Genomic DNA, 23,545 nt, shown 5'->3' with positions numbered 1-23,545 from the left:
ACACCATCCCTCAGGAGGCTGTAATCAGCTTTGGCAAAACTTTTATGTCTGATCCTAGCAAGAGGGGTTTGGGGGAGATGGTGACTTCGAAAGTGACCACTTTGTGGTCGGATCTTGCCAGGGAAGATGATACTATAGAGATGCTGCAGTGGTTACTCATGTTGGTTAATACCAAGTCCAAGATATTATCACCCCTTGTGGGGTGCTATTTTACATGCAGCCACTTTGTTTTGACTAGTATAAGGCACTGGTACACTCTTTTGGGGCATAGGATAACAAACCTGCAGATGTGGTTACTAATTGCTTATAAGGCTAACAAGTCCTTCTTTAAAGATGTGGTGATGACAGGAAAAGTGTATTCTAGCTCTGCTAAGAGGATGGCCTTATCAACTGCAGATCTGCGTTTGGTGAGAGAAAGTGGGAAATCTTTGCTGACCAAAAGAGTAGTTTGTTTCTTTTGGCCCTTGTTATATTAATGTGATGCTGAAAATCTATAAACGTTCATTAAGCCAAACAGCTGAATACTGGAAGTAACTTGTAGTTTCTAGTTTAGCATGATTATTACATGGGAAGTGCCACACACAATACAGATAACAGCTCTTGGAGGGTTCCAAATATCCATGGTTTTGTTTCATTTGTATTTAGTAGTAGATGCATACTTTGTTGCCACCTGGAAAGTACAGACAAACCATTTTCAGCTCTTTTTAACTGTGATGAGGGAGGGGGTTGGTTTTGTAGACAATATCATCTACATATAGAGAGAATGGTAGCTGTGGAAGTTTGGTGGGAAACCTGTTAATGAATATAGAGAAGACAAGATGTGATAGCATAAGACTTTGGCATATATCTTTTTAAAAGGATTTATACTTAAGTTTACAGAAAAGGTTCTGGTAGACACAAAAATCCTTGAACCAGTCAAAGCAGTGAGGGCTTAAAGGAAGAGGTTATGATGAAATAATTTAAAGGATTTTCTAAGGTCTATAAATACTGAACCAGTTAGACTCCCTTTGCTGGCATTCCAAAGAATATCATCAGTTAAGGTACATGTACTGCTCAATACCTGCCCTTCATATATATATATATATATATATATATATATATATATATATATATATATATATATATATATATATATGAGTGTATGGGACAAAAATAACTGGTAAAGGTATATTTAACTTTTGAGAGGGAGGTAACTCTGGCTTGCTCCTATTTAAGTCCATTGTGTTGGTACAGAGGCAAAAATTATAAATAAGGCATAAGGAGATAGAATAGATGATCATAATATAATTTTACAAACCATGGGTTGAGTCCATCTGAGCCATGTGGTGAGTCACTAGATATTTCATCTGAAAGTTTTTTCAAATTCTTTTGCTCTTTTGGCTGAAAAAGGGAAACATGGGAAGTAGAAGTGGTTTGATAGAAGAAGGGGAAGTGATGGGTTGGTTGATGAGAAGAGGTACTTGGCAACTGAAAAAATGTATTTATTTGTTCATTCGTTCAGTTTACTAACCAGGTGTGTCAGCTGTTCCAAAGACCTTGTTATGACCTGAACCAAAAGGCAATGACAAAGAACATGTAAATGACCACAACTTAATTACATTGAACAAACAGCATTTTTAGCTAGTTATTTGGTTATAAAATGTGAGTTTAACACATTTATACACTCAATCAAACAAATGCGCATGAAAAAGTTGTACAAAAACTATACAAATAATAAACTAGTTACAGATCAGCTGAAAAGATTATCCTGTACAAAGAGAAAGTAACACTATAAATAATGCTTAAAAATCCTGTTGGTGAGAAAGAGGGCCTGTTAAACATGTATCAATCTTTCCCTCTCCTCCTCATCATTTGCAGCCTATCCATTCATTTGGTGTATTATTTTCCATAGGAACTGGGAAGGTTTTCAAAGGAGGTTTGTTTTGAATAGAAACAGAGAGCCTTATATTCACAGATTAACAGATTGTTACTAGGCTAACACACGAATGTGAATAAACAAATGTAAAATAAATAAATAAATAATAACCGTTGTTAGATTTCACAGGTTAATAAATTTATCTCTGTTACTGGAGCTTGGGAAATGTTTTCCATTCCTGCCAGACTACTAAATTAATAAGGAAAACAGAATAAAAAAGGAATGTGCTCTTAGCTGCTGTGCCTAGTTCAGTCTTGTTTTTGAGAGGGAGGCAACTCTGGCTTGCTTCAATGCAAATACTGTTGAATAAGTATGAGAAAAATGCAAAATGTAGTTTTCTTCAATTTGAAAATATCCTGCAGAAACATCTTATGCTGATGAATTTTATAGTGTTATTAAATAATCACCTAGAAAAAGAAGCAGTTTTAGAAATATTAATGCAGGTCACAGAGTAGTCAGATTTAAATCTGAGAAACCTGAGCTCTTGGCCTTGAAGGATGAAATCCTGACTACAGCCCAGCCAACCTGCGTTTGAACAGTCGGCTGTGCCCTGATGGTGCAGGCAGAGAGGGAGGTCATGCCCATCCCGGGATGAAGAATGAAGGCACGCACACTCATGTAGTTTGACTTCCATGGAGGCGAAAGTACAGTTGTGTACACTTACCATAAATGTAGATGTTCGAGTGTATTCACTGTTGCAGTCATCACTTGTGGATTATCCCTGCTGGGAAGCCCTCGGCCTGCCCGAATACCAGAGTAAAGAATATCTCTCCTGCATCGGCTGCAGGTCACCTGAGACTGATGTCAGGTCATCAGGGCTATAAAAGGAGGCAGCCGACACCATTACATCAGTTTTTCTTGCCCCCGGCCTATAGGAACCCTGCCCAGAAGGCCTGAAGAAGGTCACCTTGGGGTAAGCCAGTAGGTATAATTAGGTATGAAGGAAACAAAAGGGGAAGGAGAGAGGGAAACAGGACTGCAACCGTGAATACACTCTAACATCTACATTTATGTTAAGTGTACAGAAAGTACAGCTGTGTACACTTACCATAAATGTAGATGTTCGAGTGTATCCACTGTTGCAGTCACCACATTTGGGTTATCTGCCTGCAGGTAGCCCTCAGCCGGACTGAATACCAGAGTCTTTGGATTTCTGCGTCGGATGCTGTCTCTTCTTCCATGACATCAGGTCGTCAGGAGTATAAAACATACAGCCAATGCCATTACATCAGTTTTTTCTTGCCCCAGATGTCAGGTGCCCCCACAATAGGAAGCAATTATATGGTATAGTACACCCCCATCAAAAAGCAAATACACCAGAAAAAATAAATATACCAAACAAGAAGGAAAGGTAGAGCCAAGAGAAGTCAGGGGGCTGGAGGGAGGGTAACCAGGACTGCAACAGTGAATACACTCCAACATCTACATTTATGGTAAGTTTACACAACTGTACTATGTTCTTCATGTTTCACTGTTGCAGTCATCACATTTGGATTGATTCCCAATGCTAAGGAAGGGAGGAGGAAGTTAAAGAGCATTAGGGCCAGCTATTAAGCCCTGCAAGACTGCAGTGGCAAATCCAGCTCTAGATTTAGAAAAGATAGGCATGTAGTAATGCTTGGTGAAGTTATGTACAGAGCTCCAAGTAGCAGCTTCTAGGATGTCCCTGGTAGGGACTCCTCTGAGAAAAGCCACAGAGGTAGATGCAGCCCTGGTGGAATGTGATCTTATCCCCTGTGGGGTAGGTTTTTCATGGTGCTTGTAGAAGAAATTAATGCAATGGGCTATCCATTTGGAAATGGTTTGCTTTGAAATGGCCTTCCCCTCTGCCCTGCAGCAAAGCCAACTAGCAGCTGTTCAGATTTTCTGACAGGCTTAGTCCTGTCCAAATAAAATCTAAGTTACCTGTGCACATCCAGAGAGTGCAATATTAATTCCCCTTTGTTTTGTGGATTAGGGAAAAAAGTAGGCAAATGAATGGACTGATTTAGGGCTACACTAGACACCACCTTGGGCATAAAGGAAGGATTAGTCCTGAGGGAAACCCTGTCCGCATGGAAGATAATGAAGGGTTCCACTGCCATGTGGGCCTGTAATTCAGACACTCTTCTTACTGAAGTGATGGCTAGAAGGAAGGCTGTTTTCCAAGAAAGGAACTTCAACTCTGCTGTTGCAGCTGGCTCAAAGCGGGGGGAAGAGTGAGCTTTTCCAATACAAAGTTAGGTTCCCAGGCTGGAGTGGGAGCTCTCCTGGGGGGGGGGTCCTAAATTTTGGCCCCTCTAAGGCATTGTTTTAGCAAGGGGTGATAGAAGAGGGGTGACTCAGTTCTATAATGTGCTGAAATGGCAGAGGCATAAATTTTAATTGACGAGAAGGATAGGCTCTTGGGGAACATTTCTGTTAAGTACTGTAGAATAAGAGATAAGCTGGGCACCGTTGTGCCCATCCCCTGAGCCTGGCTCCAGGAACAGTATCTTTTCCACTTTTCAGCATAGGATTTTGTAGTACTAGGCCTCCTTGCCTCCAGAATGACATCCAGCACCTGCTTACTAAGGGATGCTAGAGGAGAGCTCAAGGAATTAGCCAGGCTGCAAGGTTCAGGGTTTGAAGATGAGGGTGCAGAATCTGGCCCGCCTGCTGGGACAGCAGTGAAGGGGTCTGAGGCAGGGGCCATGGTTGCAGCAGTGTCATACTGCGCAACAGGGGGTGCCAGTGCTGGCGTGGCCAGTCTGGTGCAATCAGTATTGTCCTTGGCTTGTCCTGTTTCATCTTTATTAGAACTTTCGAGAGGAGAAGGAGAGAGAGAAAGGCATAAACCGAGAGGCTTTTCCAGGTAAAGGACAGGGCATCCACTTTCCAAGCTTGAATGTGGGCAGTTCTTGGACAGAATTTGTTCAACTGGTAGTTCTGAGGGGAGGCAAACAGGTCTACCTCTGGAGTCCCCCATTTGTTCCTCAACAAAAGGTTGAATATTTTGGGTTCTAGTTTCCATTCATGTGGGTCCATGAGATTTCTGCTTAAGTCATCTGCCAGTGAGATTAGTTTGCCTGTCAGGAACTGAGCTTGTAGTTGTACTTGGTAGCACAAGGCTGTGTTCCACAGAGCCATGGCTAGTCTGCAGAGAAGGTATGAGTGGGATCCCCCCCTGCTTGTTTATGTACCACATAACTGTGGTGTTGTCTGTCTTTACCAACAGTTGTCCTGGAAGAATACGGTCTTTGAAGGCTGTCAGAGCATTCTGTACAGCTAACATTTCTTTTTGATTGATATGCAGGTGCATCTGTCTCGGGTTCCATTTGCCCTGAATGCACTGCCCTGCCATGTGAGCCCCATATGCATAGTCTGATGCGTCTGTTGTTAGGGTTTGTGTGGCAGAGGTAGAGTGAAAGGGAGTCCCTCGTTGTGGCTGCAGGCCTCTGCCCACCAAAGGAACTCTGTCTTCATACAAGGAATGATAGAAATCATTGTTTCCAGGTCCTGAGAATGTTGATACCATAGGCTTTTTAGATACCATTGGAGTTTCCTCATACGCAGTCTTGCATATCGAATTAGTAGAATGCAAGAGGCCATGAACCCCAGGGCTTGCAGTATTTTCCTTGCAGATAGCTGGGGCTTTGTGGCCAGTAGTTTGAAGTAGGTTGTCAAATAAACTTGTTTCTCCAGAGTGAGGAATGCTATCTGGGAAGTTGTGTTCAAGCTTGCTCCCAGGAATACAATCTGTTTGCAGGGTACTGGTGAGATTTATTTTCATTGATGGTGTACCCCAGTGAGGTTAGAAGTTTCTTTACGAATGCCAGGTGTTGTAATAGCAAGTCCTGGCTTTCTGCCTGAATCAGACAATCGTCCAAGTATGGGTAAATCTGAATATTTCTCTGCCTGCAAAATGCAATGGCTGGAGCTAGACACTTTGTGAATACCCTGGGCGCAGTAGATAAGCCAAAGAGAAGTGCAGAGAACTGATAGTGCATGGAGTCTGCCCTGAAGCATAGGTATTTCCTGCTAGATTCTCTTATTGGGATGTGCAGGTAAGCTTCATATAAGTCTAAGGTTGCCAGGCAGGCATCCTTGGCTAGCATAGGAAGAAGCTTTTGAAGAGTTAGCATTCTGAATTTTGGAACTACCAGAAAGGTGTTGAGAATAGAGAGGTCCAGGATTTGATGACAGGAATTGTCTTTTCTGGGTACCAGAAAAAGTCTTGAATAAAAACCTTGTCCCCTTTGTTCTTCTGGGAAAGGCTGAACAGCTCTGATACTGAGGAGAGAGAGAACCTGCTGTTGGGCCTCTACCCACTGATTTGGGGGTAGGTCTGGCCAGCCATTTGGGGTTGGTAGTGTGTGGAAATGGAGTCTGTATCCTTGGGAAACTATGTTCAAAACCCATATGTGCTAGGTAATGAGTTCCTAGTTTTTTGCATGCAGGGCGAGATTTCCTCCTAAGGGAGCAGGTAGTTGAGCAGGGCTCGGAAGGGTTAAGGTTAAGTCATTATGCCATTTTTCTGTAGGGGGGGTAGCTTACTACTCCCTGATTTGGAAGTGGGAGTCCCCTACTGCGTAGGTCTGTGCGTAGCCTGAGACTGTAGCCTAGGTGGTCTGCTGTTCCTAGGTTTGGACTGAGAAGGCCTGGAAGGGACTGGAAAGGACCAGTTCTTTGAAGGCCAATGCCTACTGAATCTGGGAGGCTGTACTTGTAGGAAATCTTTAACAGTTTGCATAGATTTAGCTTTTTCCTCCATCCTTTTGAGGACTTCTGCTTTGTTGCCAAAAAGGCGGTCTTGGTTTAAGGGAGCATCCAGTAATTTAGCTTTAACATGATCTGGCAAGTTTTGTTCCTTAAGCCAAGCATGCCTTCTAAGTACAGACCCAGTGACAGCAGCCCTGCAAGATGCTTCTAAAGCATCAAAACCACACTGCAAATTATGTTTACCAACTTGTTCTGCAGAATGCATTAAATCTTGCAATTCTTTGTGTTCAGCACAGTCAGGAATCAACATCATAGTCCCATAATATGCTGTTACTTTAACATATGAAACTGGCAATTTAAAGCACTAATGGCCAAAGCAGCAGAAGTGTATACCTTCTTACCCCTCTGTCTAAGGCTCTAGAATCTCTATCAGAAGGGGTAGGATTTTTGGCAGCAGTAGCCATAATACCTTTTGGTCCTTGAGAAATGGTCCCTGGATCCGCAGAAGGATTCTTGAAGAGGAACTTGTAAGAGTCAGGTACTCTGTAGGGTTTTCTGGGAGCTGGAGGTAAAGTGTCTGGGGTAAGGCTAGATTCCAAGAAAGCATCATCTACAATGTCCAGAACAGGAGGGATAGCTAACGGCCTGTGTTGAGGCAGGAGTAAGAATTCCCTAAGTCTCTTTTTGGACTCAGAGTAATCCTGGCTTTCCAAGCGGAAATGCTCCCTAAGAGTATGCAAGGTTTCACCGAAAAAAAATCTTCTGGAAGGGAAGCAGAGAGAATGGAATCCTCTGCATCAGAATGCTCATAAGAAGATAAGGGCAAATCCTGGTAATCAGAAGGAACAGAAATATCAGATTCCCGATCATAAGAATCAGAAAGAAATTCAGTTTTAGGCCTCTAAGTGGGGGAAGGCTGGCTTCCCCTAATTAAGGTAATAAGGTCTTCAGCCATTCTAAGCATTTGTTTTTGAGACATATGGGCCTGAGCCCGAAGTTTGGTCGTCGGTTTTCTAGAAGTAGTGAGAGTTTTTGCCCTGAGGGATTCGGAACTTCTGGATGGAAACGATGGTGTCGGTTTAAAGTGAATGTCTGTAGGCCTGAATACAACCTCAGAAGCCGGTGCCCTGCACAGCGGGCTCTGGACCCATCCAAGGTAGAGACAACCACAGGTTCCATAGTCGAAGAAGCATCTCGCGGCATACCGGACTCTGAATGGGTCTCAGTAGAGGCCTGCGAATCTGAAGTAGCGGGTATCAGGGGCTGCAAAAGCACCTCATTGAGTACCGGCGGACTGGCGACTAGCTTAACGGAAGCGTCATTGGCAGTTTTGGACCTATGCGGTCTGTCTCTTTTATCCTTACGTTTTTTCGGAAGATCAGTAGTCAGATGGCTTAACGAAGGCATTTCGGAGTACTGAGATCGAGTACAAAAGTAATTGGCTGCAAAAATAGCCCAACGACGAATAGTTTGGGGGTTAAACAAGGCACAAAACCGACAGTGAGGGACGTTGTGGTCTGGGCCTAAACAGGGGATGCAGTAAGAATGAAAATAACTATGAGGTATTTGCTTTCCACAGGCAAGACAATTGTTAACTTTTACTGACATTGGTTGGAGCAAGAAAAAGGATCCCTAATGGAGTACTTATCTTTTTTGAAGACTTTGGGTCTGAAACTCAAAAACAAAAATTTCAGGAGATGGCCGACCGGCACTTGCGAACTGCTTCTGCTTTGGGCATTGCACGGCAAGAAAGACTGATGTAATGGTGTCGGCTGCATGTTTTATACCCCTGACAACCTGACGGCATGAAAGAAGAGACAGCATCTGACGCAGAAATCCGAAGACTCTGGTATTCAGGCTGGCTGAGAGCTACCTGCAGGCAGATAACCCAAATGTGATGACTGCAATAGTGAAACACGAAGAAAATCTGTACTACGTTCTTCTTGTTTCACTGGTGCATTCATCACTTGTGGGAAGATTCCAAAAGCTGAAGAGCAGGAAAGAAGGAAGGAAAGGAAGGAGACAGAGAATAGGCTTGCACTGCTCTAAGTGGAAGCCACTGCAGGACTGCTGAAGCAAACCCTGCCCAGGATTTGGAGTAAAGAGGCAGTTGGTAGCGTTTTGTGAAGGTGTGAACAGATGTCCAGGTGGCAGCTTCTAGAATATCCTTGGTAGGGATGCCTCTGTGGAAGGCAGTGGAAGTTGATGCTGCCCTAGTGGAATGGCTTCAGACAGGATTGGGAGGTATTTTCTCATGGGAGAAGTAGCAGAAATGGATGCAGTGTAATATCCATTTAGAAATGGTTTGCTTGGATATAGGTTTCAACTCTGCCCCAGGGGCAAAGCTGACCAGCAGCTGGGCAGTCTTTCTGAAAGACTTGGTCCTATCCAGATAGTATCGAAGCTGTCTCTGCACATCTAATGTACGCAAGATCCTTTTCCCCCCATTTTCTAGGTTTGGAAAGAAGGTGGGAGATAGACAGCCTGATTAAGGGTCACATCAGATACCACCTTAAGCATAAAGGAGGGATTGGGAAACCCTCCTGGTTGAGGTTAAGGCCAGCAAGAAGGCAGTCTTCCAAGAGAGGTGCTTTATTTCTGCTGAAGCAGCTGGTTCAAAAGGAGGTAAAGTCAATTTTCCAGTACATATTTCAGGTCCCATGCAGGAGTGGGTGGCCTTCTAGGTGGTCTGATGTGTGACACCCCTCTAAGGAATTGTTTTAACAGGGAGTGGGAGAACATAGGTTATTCTGTAGGGAATAAGCACAGATAGCTGAGGCATGAATTTTGATGGAGGAGTATGATAATCCCTTCTGCACGAGCTCTGCCAGGTAATCTAGAACCAAAGTGAGAGTGGCATGGGAGCTGCTTGTACCCTTAGCTTGGCACCAGGTAGGAAATCTTTTCCATTTTGCGGAGTAGGATTTCCGGGTGCTGGGCCTACTGGCCTCCTTAATGATATCCAGAACCTGCTTGCTCGAGGGTGACTTGATATCTGCCTCTGGGGTATAAGCCATATGGATAGGTTGTGTGTTTGAAGATTTGGATGCAGTACTGACCCGTTTTCTTTTGTTAGCAGTTTTTCTATGAGATGCAGGCTCATGGGTAGCTCCTTGTTCAGTCTGAGGAACAAGGGGTACCATTGCTGCCTGGGCCAGTTCGAGGCAATGAGGATAGCTCTTGGCCCTTCCTCCCTGATCTTTAGAAGTACCCTGGGAATCATTGGCAAGGGAGGGTAGGCATACACAAACATGTTGCCCAAGTGGAAGGAGACAGCATCCACTGTCCAAGCTTGTGGGTGGAGCTCCCTGGTGCAGAACCTGGTCAACTGTCTGTTTTCTATGAATGCAAAGAGGTCTATCCCTGGTGTCCCCCAGAGGTGTACGATGCTGAGGAAGGTCTCCTATCGTGGCTGCAATTGGTAGGGGTTCAGAACACTTCTGCTGAGGTGGTCTTCTAGGGTGTTGTGCTCCCCTGGGATGTATTGGGCTATCAGATGTAGTCCCAACATTAAGGCTGTCTGCCAGATTAGCATGGCTAGACGACAAAGGGAGTGAGTTCCCCCCACTTGTTGATGTACCACATGACCGTGGTGTTGTCTGTTTTGATCAAGAGCACTCCTGGTCTGAGGTGGGCCTTGAAAGCTGTTACAGCCATGTGCACTGCCATCATTTCCTTCAGGTTGATGTGGAAGGCTAGATCCCTCTAATCCCAGATGCCCTGAGTGCACATGTCTCCTAAGTGAGCCTCCCAGGCCATATCTGAGGCATCTGTGGTGATGGGCTGGCCTTGGGGAAGGGTAATAAAAGGTAGACCCCCGTTCAGGGTACAAACCTCTCCCCACCATAGGAGTTTCTTCCTTAAGCAGGGAATCAGAGGTAGTTGTAGTTCCAGTGACTGATAATGTTGGCAACACAGGTTTCTTAGGTAACATTGCAGTTTTCTCATGTGTAGCCCAGCCAAGGGCACCAACAGGATGCAGGATGCCATGTACCCTAGTGCTTGCAGGAACTTTCTTGCTGTGAGGTATGTCCTGTAAGCTAACTGGGAAAAGTAGAGGGGGAGAAAGCTCTGCATTTCTGGAGAGATGAAGGCTCTTTTGGTGGATGTGTCCAGGAGAGCTCCAAGAAGGTTATCCGTCTTGTGGGCTGGAACTGGGATTTTTTCCATGTTGATGGTAAATCCCAGAGGGGTTAGAAGGGTTTGGACAAAAATGAGATCCTGCAGGAGTTTCTCCCTGTTGTCCGCCTGGATGAGACAGTCACCCACAGAGGGGTAAATCTGTATGTTCTTCTGTCTTCAGAAGGCAATGACAGGAGCCATACATTTGGTGAAGTCTCTGTGAGCAGCAGATAAGCCAAAGAGCATAGCAGAGAATTGAAAGTGCTCTGAGCCTGCTCTAAAGCATAGGAAACTCCTGCAGGACTCCCTTATGGGGATATATGGAGGTAGGCATCTTTTAGATCTAGGGTCAAGTATTCGGTGTCAGCATTGGCAAGAGTTTTTGGAGTGTTAGCATTTTGAATTTTGGCACTAGGAGGGACAGGTTTAATGTGGGCAAGTCTAGGATACGGCGCCAGGTGCCCTCTTTTCTGGGTACTACAAACAACCTTGAATAAAACTCTTTTCCTGCTTGTTCCTCTGGTACTGGCTCCACTGCCCCTTGAGCACAGAGTTTTTGAATTTGGCAAAGGGCCTTTGTCCTCTGATCTGCTGGTATATCTGGACAACCTGATTAACTTGGGTTCTCTTTGAAAGAGAATCTGTACCCTTGGGAAATGATTTTTAGGACCCACTGATCTGCTATGATAGTTTTCTACTTGTCTATGAATAGGGATAGCCTTCCCCCTAGCCTGGGGGGGGGGCAGAGGGGAGAGGGGGAGTCATTGTGAGTCCTTAGGGTAGGGAGTGGACTTAGAACTCCCTTGCCTAGGAGTGGTAGAGGTCCACTGTCTGGGCCTCTGCTGGCTTTGGTGCTGTTGCCTGGAGGGCCTATCTCTGCGTCATTTCCTTTGCACCATTTTGGCTTGGGCAGGAAAGGACCAGTGTTTGGTGGAAAAGTTCCTACTGAATCTGAGGGGCTGTACCTGTAGGAAGTCTTTGACTGCCTGCATGGACTTGGCCTTATCCTCCATTTTCTTAATCACCTCCTCTGCTTTAGGGCTGAACGATTGCTCCCTATCCATGCTGCGTCCAGAAGTTTTTATTTAACACGATCAGGCAAAGGTTGCTCTCTCAACCATGCATGTCTCCTAATGACTGATCTTGAAACATCAGCCCTGCTAGAGGCTTCTAGAGCATCAAATCTGCAATGCAGGGAATGTTTTGCCACTTGAGAGCTGGAGTGTATCAGATCTCCTAGTTCTCTGGTAGTAGTACTCTCTGGTAAGGATGACATTTTTTGCTTTAATAATTCCAGCATGTTCTGTTGATATTTAGACATATGGAATTGGCAGTTGAGAGCTCTAATGGCTAGGGTTGCTGAAGTGTATACCTTTTTGCCCCATCGGTCCAAGGCTCTGCTCTCCTTGTCAAAGGGTATTAGGTTTTTGGAGGAACTGTCCCTAGCTCCCTTGGGTCCCTGAATGATGACCTCTGGGTTGGCTGCAGGATTCTTGAATAAATACTTATAGGCATCTGGCACCCTATGATATCTAGTAACCCACAAGTGAGCCAAACAGTGTCAAGTCCACTAGTAATTCAAAAAATCAACACTGCCATGGCTGGAAATCACACTTCAAAGATCTTTATTAACAATTACAGACGATTGAGCGCTTTCTTCCCTACATACAGGGATTTCATCAGAATCTACATTCATTCCCATTTTCCCCAATAAATACTTTAATCAAACCATGATGTCACTCATTACAAAAATTGATAGGATGATTAAAGTATTTATTGGGGAAAATGGGAATGAATGTAGATTCTGATGAAATCCCTGTATGTAGGGAAGAAAGCGCTCAATCATCTGTAATTGTTAATAAAGATCTTTGAAGTGTGATTTCCAGCCGTGGCAGTGTTGATTTTTTGAATTACCCTATGATATCTATCAGGCTTTCTGGGTGCAGGAGGGTGGGTATCAGGGGTGAGGCCAGACTCCAGGAAGACATCCTCCACCACATCCAGAATGGGAGGGATGGCTAAGGGTTTGTGCTGTGGTAAGTCCAGGAACTCTCAATCTCTTCTTTGATTGGGGGTAGTCCTGAGCTTCTCAAACGGAAATGCTCTCTAAGGGTATTTAAGGTCTCCTTAAATGAGAGGTCCTCAGGAGGTGATGCAGAAGGAATGGATTCCTCAGCATCGGAATCCTCAAAGGCTGTCAGGTGCTGTTGCTCAGTGTCTGATCAGAATCTGGCTCTGAAAGCACCTCTGGAGAAAGGTCCCTTTTTCTTTTGGCTGGAGTAGACCGATTACCTCTGATAAGAGTGATTAAATCTTCAGCCATCCTAAGTAACTGCTGTAACTGAGCAGGTTGGGTGGGAGGTAGTGGATGACTGAGCATCAAGGAATGAGTTTTCCTATGAGTGGCACTGCTTTTAGGCTTCAGTAATTCAATGGGCCTGGGTGCAGTTTTGGCTGGTGGCATGGCAATCAGTCTTTGTCTGACGTCGGTCATCTGAAAGGCTTCCTTGGAAGCTGGTGCCTACAAAGTGGCTCCGGACCCAAACATGGGGCTGACGACCGACATTTCAGAATGAGAAGCCTGATCCGGCGACATACCGGACTCCAAAATGGTCTCGGTAGAGGCCTGCAGTGGTTGTACAGCTGTCATCAGGGGCTGCATAGGCGCCTCACTGAATTCCACTGTGCTACTGGATGGTAGACTTCAGGTTTGTGTCATCTGTGGGCCTAACCTTCTGTGGTCTATCGCTTTCCTTCTCTTTTATCTTTTTAGGAATTTCCACCGTAGACTGACTGACGGATGCCATTTTGCACTGGTAACTAGTCTACCTGAAATGCCTGGCTAGAAATTCAGCTCTTCTACACATAGTCCTAGTGTTAAATACAGTACAGAACCAACATCCGGGTATGTCGAGGCCTGGGCCTAAACAAGTCACTCACAGGTTATGGAGGGCTCGGTGTGGTATTTGTTTTCCACAGCGGAGACATTTATTTATTTTTTTGGACATCGGTTAAGTGCAAGAAAAAGATCCCCAACGGGGCACTTAGCTTTAGTAGTTTTTCTTTCTCATTCTGGCAATGGCCAACTGGTGCACTCGCAAACTGCTTCTGCTTTGGGCTCCACTGCAAGAATGACTGACATAATGGCATCGGCTGCCTCCCTTTATAGCCCTGATGACCTGACATCAGTCTCAGGTGACCTGCAACCGGCGCAGGAGGGATAGTCTTTACTCTGGTATTCAGGCCGGCTGAGGGCCATCCAGCAGGGATAACCCACAATTGATGACTGCAACAGTGAAACACGAAGAACATCTGGGGAGCAAGGGTATGGTGCTGCTTAAGTGGGGTGTCCAGCTGATGTAGAAATAAGGGGAAGTTCAGCATTGATGTCCACTGCACACCCTGCCACTAGGGTATTGTTGGGTGCTCACAAGGGCAGGCAGAAAAATATGCTAAAATACGCCCTGAGCAACAGTAAGATGCTGCTCCAGGGTAGAATCTCCTTAGCCGAACCAATCCCTGAATGAAATAAGTTGGGAGGAGTTGGGAAGGATAAATCCATAACCAGTAATTGAAGAGAGGCACTGGGAACAGGTGATAGTTAGCTGTGAGGTAGCCACAAAAACCTCAAAAAAATAAAACTTAGTGCAAGTACGCAGGAGTAATAAAAATGACAAAAGAGGTACAATACAGCGAATAAAGTTTAGGTAACCAGCAATGCAAACCCCTTCCTAGTGTGTGGAAATGAGTGGAGGTAAGACATGTGAAGTCTCAAAAAATGGCACAGACATATGTCCAACAAATGAAATTTGCTTAATAAAAATATTATCATGAAATGTTACATATATCAGTGGTATGCACTCATCTCTGGAAAGCTAGCAGGACAATTCATTTTTGTAGATTTATACAATGTTTTGGCCAAGAAACACATTATGTTTGTTAAATTATATGAAAAAAACAAATATGATACAAGCTGTTCATAAATGAAAGAGGAGAGCTATGCACATACATGTGTTGTCTTCCTTCAATATGGGTGTAATTCGTGAAAATAATATAGCACTGCAGGCTGTCCTATGTTATCTAGATCACCTTCAAACCTTACCACAATGCACTACTTAGCTACATGATGCATACATTAGAATTTCTCATTAGTGACCTCAGCATTGCTTTTCTACTGGCTTTATCAACTGCAGCATGTAGTCAAGCCACCACTGTACAATGTTCGTCAAACTGTAAATATTCCCTATGTAATAATTACAACTTCAGCTAAAATCCTTACACCACACAGAACACAAACACAATATCAGTCCATCTATCTCCACAATGATTAGTAAATAGAATCCATCTAGAATTTTAAGATTTCAAACCTAAAACCTATTGATGTTGTGACAAAGGGAGATACTGCCAGCCCAGCTAACTGGAATTTTGTAAATAATTATGTCATTTGTGAATATCAACATGCTTCATATAAGATAATTGTGTTACAAATATTTTAGAACTGTATGTTATGTATATATCAAACTTGTTTGTACAGACGTGTGTTGAAAAGGGTTTGCAAAATGCTTGTGTTTAAAATGGATCCACAGCATGCCCTACTGGAAAAGAACAGAAATGTACAGGCACTATTGTAACAAATAATACACATCAATGGTTTTGTCTATGGTCCTCTTCCTATCCGCATGCTCCCATATAGCAGTGCTCGCTGTACACTAATATTCATTGTCCAGAGATATCCTCTTCCATCTCTTGTAACATTACTATGAATGCCTAGTGTCTATGCGAAACCCTCAACTTTTGCATCACTATGGCTCCTTCCATATTATGGATAACTGCTGTCCAAAGGAACCCCAAACCCATCTCCAGTGCAGTTGGCAATACATTTTATCTGGGCCCCCCAAACAAGCCTTATGTTAGTTTAATTTCTACAAGTCTTTTGGGTTTCTAATACCATGATGGGAATGGACCCCATTCCTAAGCCAAAGTACAATTTAAAGTTCATAAAATTCATACTGTTTCAATACTTGACGTTAGCCAAAAGTGCGCTTTGCAGCACCCACAATGTGCCCAGAACAGACTCCTGCAATTCATATGGAATTACATGTATTGGTATCTAAATAAGAATGTAAATTATTTTTTTATGAGACCCATTGCTCCCACTACTATTGTAAATGTCTGGGATTCTTCTTTCCTCATTTCTACCTACAAATCCTGGCATTTTACGACTGTATCTCTCTGTATGTAAGACAATATAATCACTGGGTGTAGCAATTTCAATGATCAATGCTACTTTTGTCTTTTCATGGACTACTATATCTGGTTTTCTCGCATCTACTTTTTGAACTGCTGGTAATGGGTGGTTCCAAGTGATATAAACTTTATTGTTCTCTATAATGCTTTGTGGTTCATGTTTCTAATGCTGCTCGGCTATTTCAATATTGTAATGGTCGCACAACATCCAGTGCAACAGTCTTGCCACATTAGGCCTTTCATTATACAGGCCCTCTGCCAGTAGTATATCACACCTAGCTACAAGATGTGCAACTGTTTCCAGGTCTGTTTTACAGAACCTACATTTGTCTGTTTCTCCCAGGATACATGTACAGTATGTAGTTCACTATCCTGGGCCACCAATATTAACCTTTCATCTTTTGGTTTAAATTCGCCTCTCCTTAACCACTTCTGCATCAGCTCCTGATAGACAGGAGGTTTCTGTATATGCAACTGTATTTATGCCTTTTCCACATTTCTTGCCTTCTCATCTGATCCTTCTGATTACATTCTTTCTTTTGTTTTTTGGCACATTCAGTTGCTGCCTGACCTTTGTCTACTTCTGGTTTGGTTTCCATTCCCACTTGACATCGATATGCTTCTGCTAAACCAAGCACGGATATCATCTTAGACTACTTCTCTTCATGTTTCAAAACTTTTACTATGTTTGGCTCTGATGACGTCAGCAGATACATATGCAATCCTATGATTGCAGATCTATACATGTAGTCAGTTTCAATTAGGTCCATACCTCCTTCGGAAAGAGGAGTATATAATCTTGGTATACAATGATTTTTATATATCATTTGATAAGAGTGAAACATTTTTCTCGTTTTCCTGTCCAACTGATCCAGTTCCTTTTAGAGCCAGTCATTCACCCCAGAATTGTAAGTTGGAACAGGAATAGCAAATTGGCTTACAGCCTGGACTTTGATCCTAGATGTCAAGGCTGTTTTCATTTAGTCTTCTAAAACATTCCTTACTGAATACTTTCCAGTGTAGCAGTGGGGATGCCATCTGGAATCTCGTTCTGATACTCCTCAGTTATATACGGAGTGCCACCGCAGTTCATGAATATTCTGCATCAGCCCCTTCTTTTAAAACACCTTTATTAAAACATTAATAGAAAAGAAAACAAACCATATTAACATTTTTCCATTTACACACACTACACATTTTTTCTTTCTTTATAACAAATTTCAGTCCAACATTGCATAATCACTCAATTCCTGCTTTCCTTAAACTTCACTCCTCCTGAACATTATTCTGCATGTACTGTTCCTACAAATTCTATTTTATGTAATTTGCTCCTTTCAGTTTCTAACAATCCCTCTTTCAGTTCTTTTATCTCTTTTACAACATACAGTACTTCAAATACAACTGTTTTAAATTTTGATTTCCATTTTGTAGCAATTGCTTTTTTGTCAGCCAACAAAATTAAACGTGATAAGGTCTTAACATGTCCAGGCAATTCAAATCCTGTGCTCCAGCTCAAAAGAATCATTTCCTTAGTTACAGCCATTTACTCCCCCAATATACCAGAGTACTCTGTACCAAAGTTTTTTTAAAATCTGCCAACTCATTACACTCCCAAAAACATACTCCCAAGTTACCTCTTTCTTTCCCATCACACATCCAACATTTGCTTTCTATCTGAGGAAAAATTCCTTGAAGTATCTTGGGGTATAAACATACCTAGGCAAATACTTTCAAACAAAAATCTTAAACCTTCAGGACTTTGCTGCATGCTTGGGAGCTATACATATGTCCTCCCATTGTTTCCTTGTAAACTGCTTTTCCAGTCTCTCTTCCCAATCTTTTCTAGCCATTTCTGATTGATTGTTATAGTTACCATGCAATATGTTATATGCCCTAATAATTACCCCTTTTTAAATAGCAGCTTCTGTTCTAAATTTGACTAAACGATCTACCAGAGTAGGTGCACATTAGCATTTGTCTTGCATAACCTGGTAGCACAACAAAGTGTATGGGACACTAAGCAGCAGGAAAAGGGGTGCCGGAAACACTTGGAGACGTGACAGCCATCTACCCTGTACCAACAGAAACGAATACGAGTATAGCAACAAAGACAGAAGCCACTCTACAACAACCTGACCATCATATTATGGTGTACAGCAGGCCCTAACACTAAGCAGCTTCTCAAAGTATGAAGAGGGTATTGTAAGCTATAAAGTAGAATGGAATGATGACTTATACTAAGATATATATTTAATAGTGGACTGCAAGTTAAATCCTTTGCACATATTTGCTCTATGAAATATTAAGGAAGGTTAATCATTTATGATTAATACCATCCCACTACTATTAATATAAAACACAGATCAGTGTAATTGGCTTAAGCTGATTTCAGCTATAATAAAAAATCAATAAATAAATATATGCATGTATATATAGAGAGGTTGGAGACAGTGGCATTGACAAAAAGGCAGGAGTCAGAGCTTGACGTGGCAGAGTTGAAGATGTTAAGATTTGCACTGGGTGTGATGAGGATGGACAGGATTAGGAATAAGTATATTAGAGGGTCAGCCCCGGTTGGAAGGTTTGGAGACAAAGCCAGAGAGGCAAGATTACGTTGGTTTGGACATGTGCTGAGAAGGGATGCAGAGTATATTGGGAATAAGATGCTAAGGATGAAGCTGCCAGGTAACAGGAAAAGAGGAAGGCCTAAGATAAGGTTTATGGATGTGGTGAGAAAGGACATGCAGGTGGTTGGTGTGACACATCAAGATGCAGAGGACAGGAAGAAATGGAAACAGTTGATCTGCTGTGGCGACCCCCAACCGGAGCAGCCGAAATAAGAAGAAGAAGAAGATATATAGAGAGATTTTTTTTCAAACTGTGGTGTATATAATGTTGTAGTAATACAGCCATGGAAGAAACTAAATAAGAAAGAATAAAATAAGAAAAAAAAGACAAAAGAGAAAGACTAAAGAGAAAGTATTAAACTGTGCTATTTAATCATCTCACTCAGCAAAAGGGTATCATAAGGTTTTATACCCATTCCCTTCCTATTCTCTATCAACATCAACAAAATACACTTCACCCTACCTCATCTTCTCCCATTACTCTGTGCAGAATAAATGGTTTTATTTAGCTACAATCTGGCCCTCTCAATAGTGTAAAAAGGACTTCAGTCAGATTTCCTCTCCCTTATCCAGGGAATCAATAACAAAAAAGAAAGCTACTTAACCCATCAAAAATAAAATATATGCTCTTTGGAATCAAATACAAGCTCTGAAAAACAACAGGTCAGTTACAGTTTCATGTTCACAACAACACTGACAAAGACAATTTTAAACCATTTAAATACCTAGGTCTTTGGCTAGACCTGTCAGGGCTTCCTCTAGATCCAAAGAGTTGGCTATACTGTTAAGACTGTTTTTGCTTACCTCTTGGTCCAGCAATGCTGAAGCTAGTTTCTGTACTTCTGATGTTAGTAGTGAGGTTCCTCTGATAACCTTACTGAGGGCTGCCAGTGACTGATGCACACTCTGCACCAAGCGAATAGCATTAAATTGTTCCAAAAGTATAAAGGACAGGCTAGGAGATCCCTGTCTTTCACTAGGAGAAGATACTTTCTGATGAATCAGGTTGGAACCCTGCAAAAAATAAAACATAACCATAATTAGTCATTATCAGCATAATTACAAAACTGTACTCTGTAAACTGCAAAGGTCAGTAACCATTTTGATCTAAGTGGCATTCTCCCAGGAAAATATTCCTACAAGCAATGTGCTTTCAGAGAAACTTTGCTAAATCTAAACGAAGAACCACCCACTACTCAAATGCAGGAAGAGACTACAAAGAGTACAAAGCAGATCACTCACTGGAAAGTAAGTTATAAAGGTGACTGTTATAACTACAGATCATCAAGAAATGTTCAGTCAGAAAGGTGAATGTCAAAGAATTTCTAATTCCATAAGACACATTTCAGTATACCTTCTTAGCCCTCCACTGCAATCAAAGTAGCTTCCATGACAAAAGGACACAAACTTTTCCATGCCATTATCTCTTGTTCTACTGAATGGAAAATGGAAGACCCTGCACATAAATACAGACTTTTCAGCAGAATTGTTGGCTATCCACATAAGTTGGAATGGTTAAAAGATGAACCTGTACAACGGAATACTTCAGTGCTGACCAAGCATATGCAGACGTTAGTTATTAATTATGACTAAGACTTTACAGAAAGGGTCAGCAAACTTCTTCTATGCTGCTTGCATGAATAGTTCTAATATGAGGGTTCCTTGTTGACAGAGTCTGCAAACTTTTTATGGCCTCCTGAGATCTAGTGCTCAGTCTTCAGGCCCAAAACATGTAGTTTCAAAATTAAAAATCTGGAATGAAACACTGACATTCAACCCTATAAAAACAGGACCCACATCAGGAAGCGACAGGGACTGGGGACACAAGGAAGGTTTTGCAGCCAAAAGATTGGTATTAGAAATAGCACATGCCCATACCTCTGAAGCTTAAGAAAGACCATCTGAACAATTGGGGTCAGAAGAACTGGATAAGTGAAACATCCTTTCCTGTTTGAGAATAATGAATCTGACCAAAACACCACAGGGCTTAGCCTTCAGAAGTAAAATGGCTGATGCAATGCATTTTCTGCGGCTGTAAAATGACATTTCAAAGGTTAACAGGTTGTTACTAGACTAATAACCACCAGAGCCTTTATAAGCCTAGCCATGCACCCCAACCCAATTTTGTCCTTGAGTATCTTGAGTATCTACTAGTAGGGGGAATATGTTAGCAAGGAGGAAGCTAAAGGACTTTTTTGGGAGTGTTAATTGGAGAAATATTATACTTACTGAAGGCCTCTGTCCATCAGAGAAATGGGAGCCAGACCAAGGGTGAACATGTGATTTCCCATCCAATAGTCAAGGTTTCATTTGAACAGGGTCAGGGATGAAATCTGCTTCACATAGATGGGGAGTCTATTCCACACCACAGTGATCCTTTGAGTCACAAATCTGTCCCTCCAGTATGTTCTATTTATGTCAAAAGTGAACTTCACACTCTTGGATCTAGTGTTTCTACTGTTGTTTGTTTTGCAAATATGCAAAAGATCGAACAGAGCTGGAACTGAGGATGCCAGGCATAGATCATCTCTCAGGAGCCTGTAGAATACTGAATACAGAGACAGGGCCTTTAGGAGATCTGTGTAGGACAGAGTATTCATGCCTTGGATTCTTCTGGTGAGAAACCTTTGTGGGCAATCCAACTGTTGCAAGTGTCTGATTAGGAACATGCCACAGTGGCACTGTACTGAATGATGGTTCTGACAATGGCTGAGTAGAGTGGTACTATAACTTCCTTGGACCTGGATGACATACCCTTACCTATAAATTGGGTAATATAGACAGATTTTCTTACTATCTTTGGTACATTGTGGTCGAAGGCCAGATTACCGTCTACATATGTTCACAGATCCCTGACTACCAGATAGACACTTAGGGGTGTTTTATCGATGGAGTAATGAACTTAGGTGGACAATTTCCCAAAAGGAACTATAATGCATTTCTTAGCATTGAGTTTTAAACCATGGCTTTGGCACCAGTTATTTGTCTGTGTCAGACCCTCTTGCAAGATGTTCTTGTCATGGAGGGAATCTATGATGGCTCCAAATTTACAGTCATCTGCTAACTTGATGAGCCAAAGGCTTTTGAAATTAATTTTGACTTCAGAGAAGTAGATAAACAGAAGTAGGCCCAGTACACAGCCCTATGGTACTCTCTGGTGATTGGTCTCTTGGTGGAGGGGGTTTCACCAAGCCTGACTTTCTGGGACCAATCAATTTGCCAGCCAGTAATACAGAGAGTTATGTTGGGATTTATGCCTAGTTTGGAGAGTTTGTCAACAATGCCTGAGTGGGGTATTGCATCAAATGCCTTGGCCAGGTCAAGGTATGCAATATGCACTGCCAATTGTACATCTGAAGAGTCACCTACTCTGTAAAGATTTCCAGAATTTCCTTGCTAATTTCCCATTCAAAGTCTATTAAGCCCATACACAGTTTAAACATTCTGTTAAAGTGTTTTATATTCCCTGAATGAGTTAGGCTTGCAGGAGCAACAAAGACTCTGCTGTAGGATCAAAGCTAAATTTCTTTGTCCAGAAAAGTACTCCAAGCACTAAGTCAATACAGGAACAGAGAACAAAATTTTGCCAATAGGGATGACTACAAGTAGGGGTACAGAAAATAATTTACTGAAGAAACTGGAAAAGGAACTAAGGTAACAGGAGAGGGAAAGGAAAGTACAGTTTTGTACCTACCATAAATGTAGATGTTCGAGGATCCACATTGCTGCAGTCCTAACCATTGGGTAGTCCGCTGTCCAGTCGGCCCGAATACCAAAGTATATGGCTGACGTCGGTCAAGGCGCATTAGACTGATGTCAGGACGTCAGGGTACTAATGCGCATGACCGACGTCATATCCTCAGTCTTTTCTTGCCCCAGATGTCAGAAGACCCTAAAAAGACAAGGCCCAAACCAAAACACCAAAAAGCCCTGCATCAAACATATATACAATATATACAAATGTACAAGAATATATATATATATATATTAGCCCACACCACCACCCCTAAACACAGTAGGAAAGGAGGGAGGGTAAATTGGACTGCAGCAATGTGGATCCTCGAACATCTACATTTATGGTAGGTACAAAACTGTACTATGTTCTTCATTCCACATTGCTGCAGTCCTAACCATTGGGTAGAATCCCAAAGCAGAGGTAAGGGAGGCTGGCAAATCATAAGGAAGCAGGAGCTGTCAACATGCCTTGCAAAATAGCTGTGGCAAAACCAGCCCTAGATTTAGAGTAGAGAGGAAGGTGGTAATGCTTAGAGAAAGTATGCACTGAACTCCAAGTAGCTGCCTCCAAAATATCCTTAGTTGCCACCCCGCATAGAAATGCTGTTGAAGTGGCAGTAGCCCTAGTGGAATGACGCCTAATCCCAGCTGGAATCCCCATGCCATGATGGGAGTAACAAAAGAAATGCAAAACCCAATCCACTTAGAAATAGTTTGCTTAGACACAGGCTTGCCCTGAGAACTCAAAGCAAAAGAAACAAACAATTGCTGAGACTGCCTGAAATCCTTAGTCCTGCTTAAATAATAACGCAACTGCCTATGTACATCTAAAGTGTGCAAAATCTTTTCCCCCTTATTTTGGGGATCTGCATAGAAAGTAGGCAAATGAATGGTTTGGTTTAAAGCCACACTAGAAACCACCTTAGGCATAAAGGAAGGATTAGTACGTAATGATACCCTATCCTTATGGAAAATCAAAAAGGGCTCTACTGCCATAAGGGCCTGCAACTCAGAAACCCTTCTTGCAGAAGTAATAGCCAACAAAAAAGCAGTCTTCCATGACAAGTATTTCAAGTCAGCAGTAGCCGCAGGCTCAAAAGGTTGTAGAGTAAGTTTTTCGACATCGAAATTGAGATCCCAAGCAGGAGTAGGAGCTCTACGTGGGGTCTTATATACTTAGGCCCACTAAGAAACTGCTTGAACAAAGGATGCGAAAACA

General features: G+C 42.6%; 1 protein-coding gene across 2 annotated transcripts in view; it reads right to left on the bottom strand.

Annotated features, from left to right (window-relative positions):
• The window catches only part of DYNC2H1 (dynein cytoplasmic 2 heavy chain 1), a 6,555,988-nt gene that overhangs the window by 293,391 nt on the left and 6,239,052 nt on the right, over positions 1–23,545 (bottom strand). For both annotated transcript variants that reach the window (XM_044072582.1, XM_044072581.1), the window contains one exon: positions 19,396–19,605. In XM_044072582.1, the coding sequence (XP_043928517.1) occupies positions 19,396–19,605 (210 nt within the window). The remainder of the gene's footprint in view (positions 1–19,395; positions 19,606–23,545) is intronic.

Source organism: Protopterus annectens, chromosome 5.part0 (genome assembly GCF_019279795.1).
Source record: "Protopterus annectens isolate FY-2018-M chromosome 5.part0, PAN1.0, whole genome shotgun sequence".
NCBI classification, from domain to species: domain Eukaryota; kingdom Metazoa; phylum Chordata; order Ceratodontiformes; family Protopteridae; genus Protopterus; species Protopterus annectens.
This window is presented reverse-complemented; position numbering and strand designations above follow the sequence as displayed.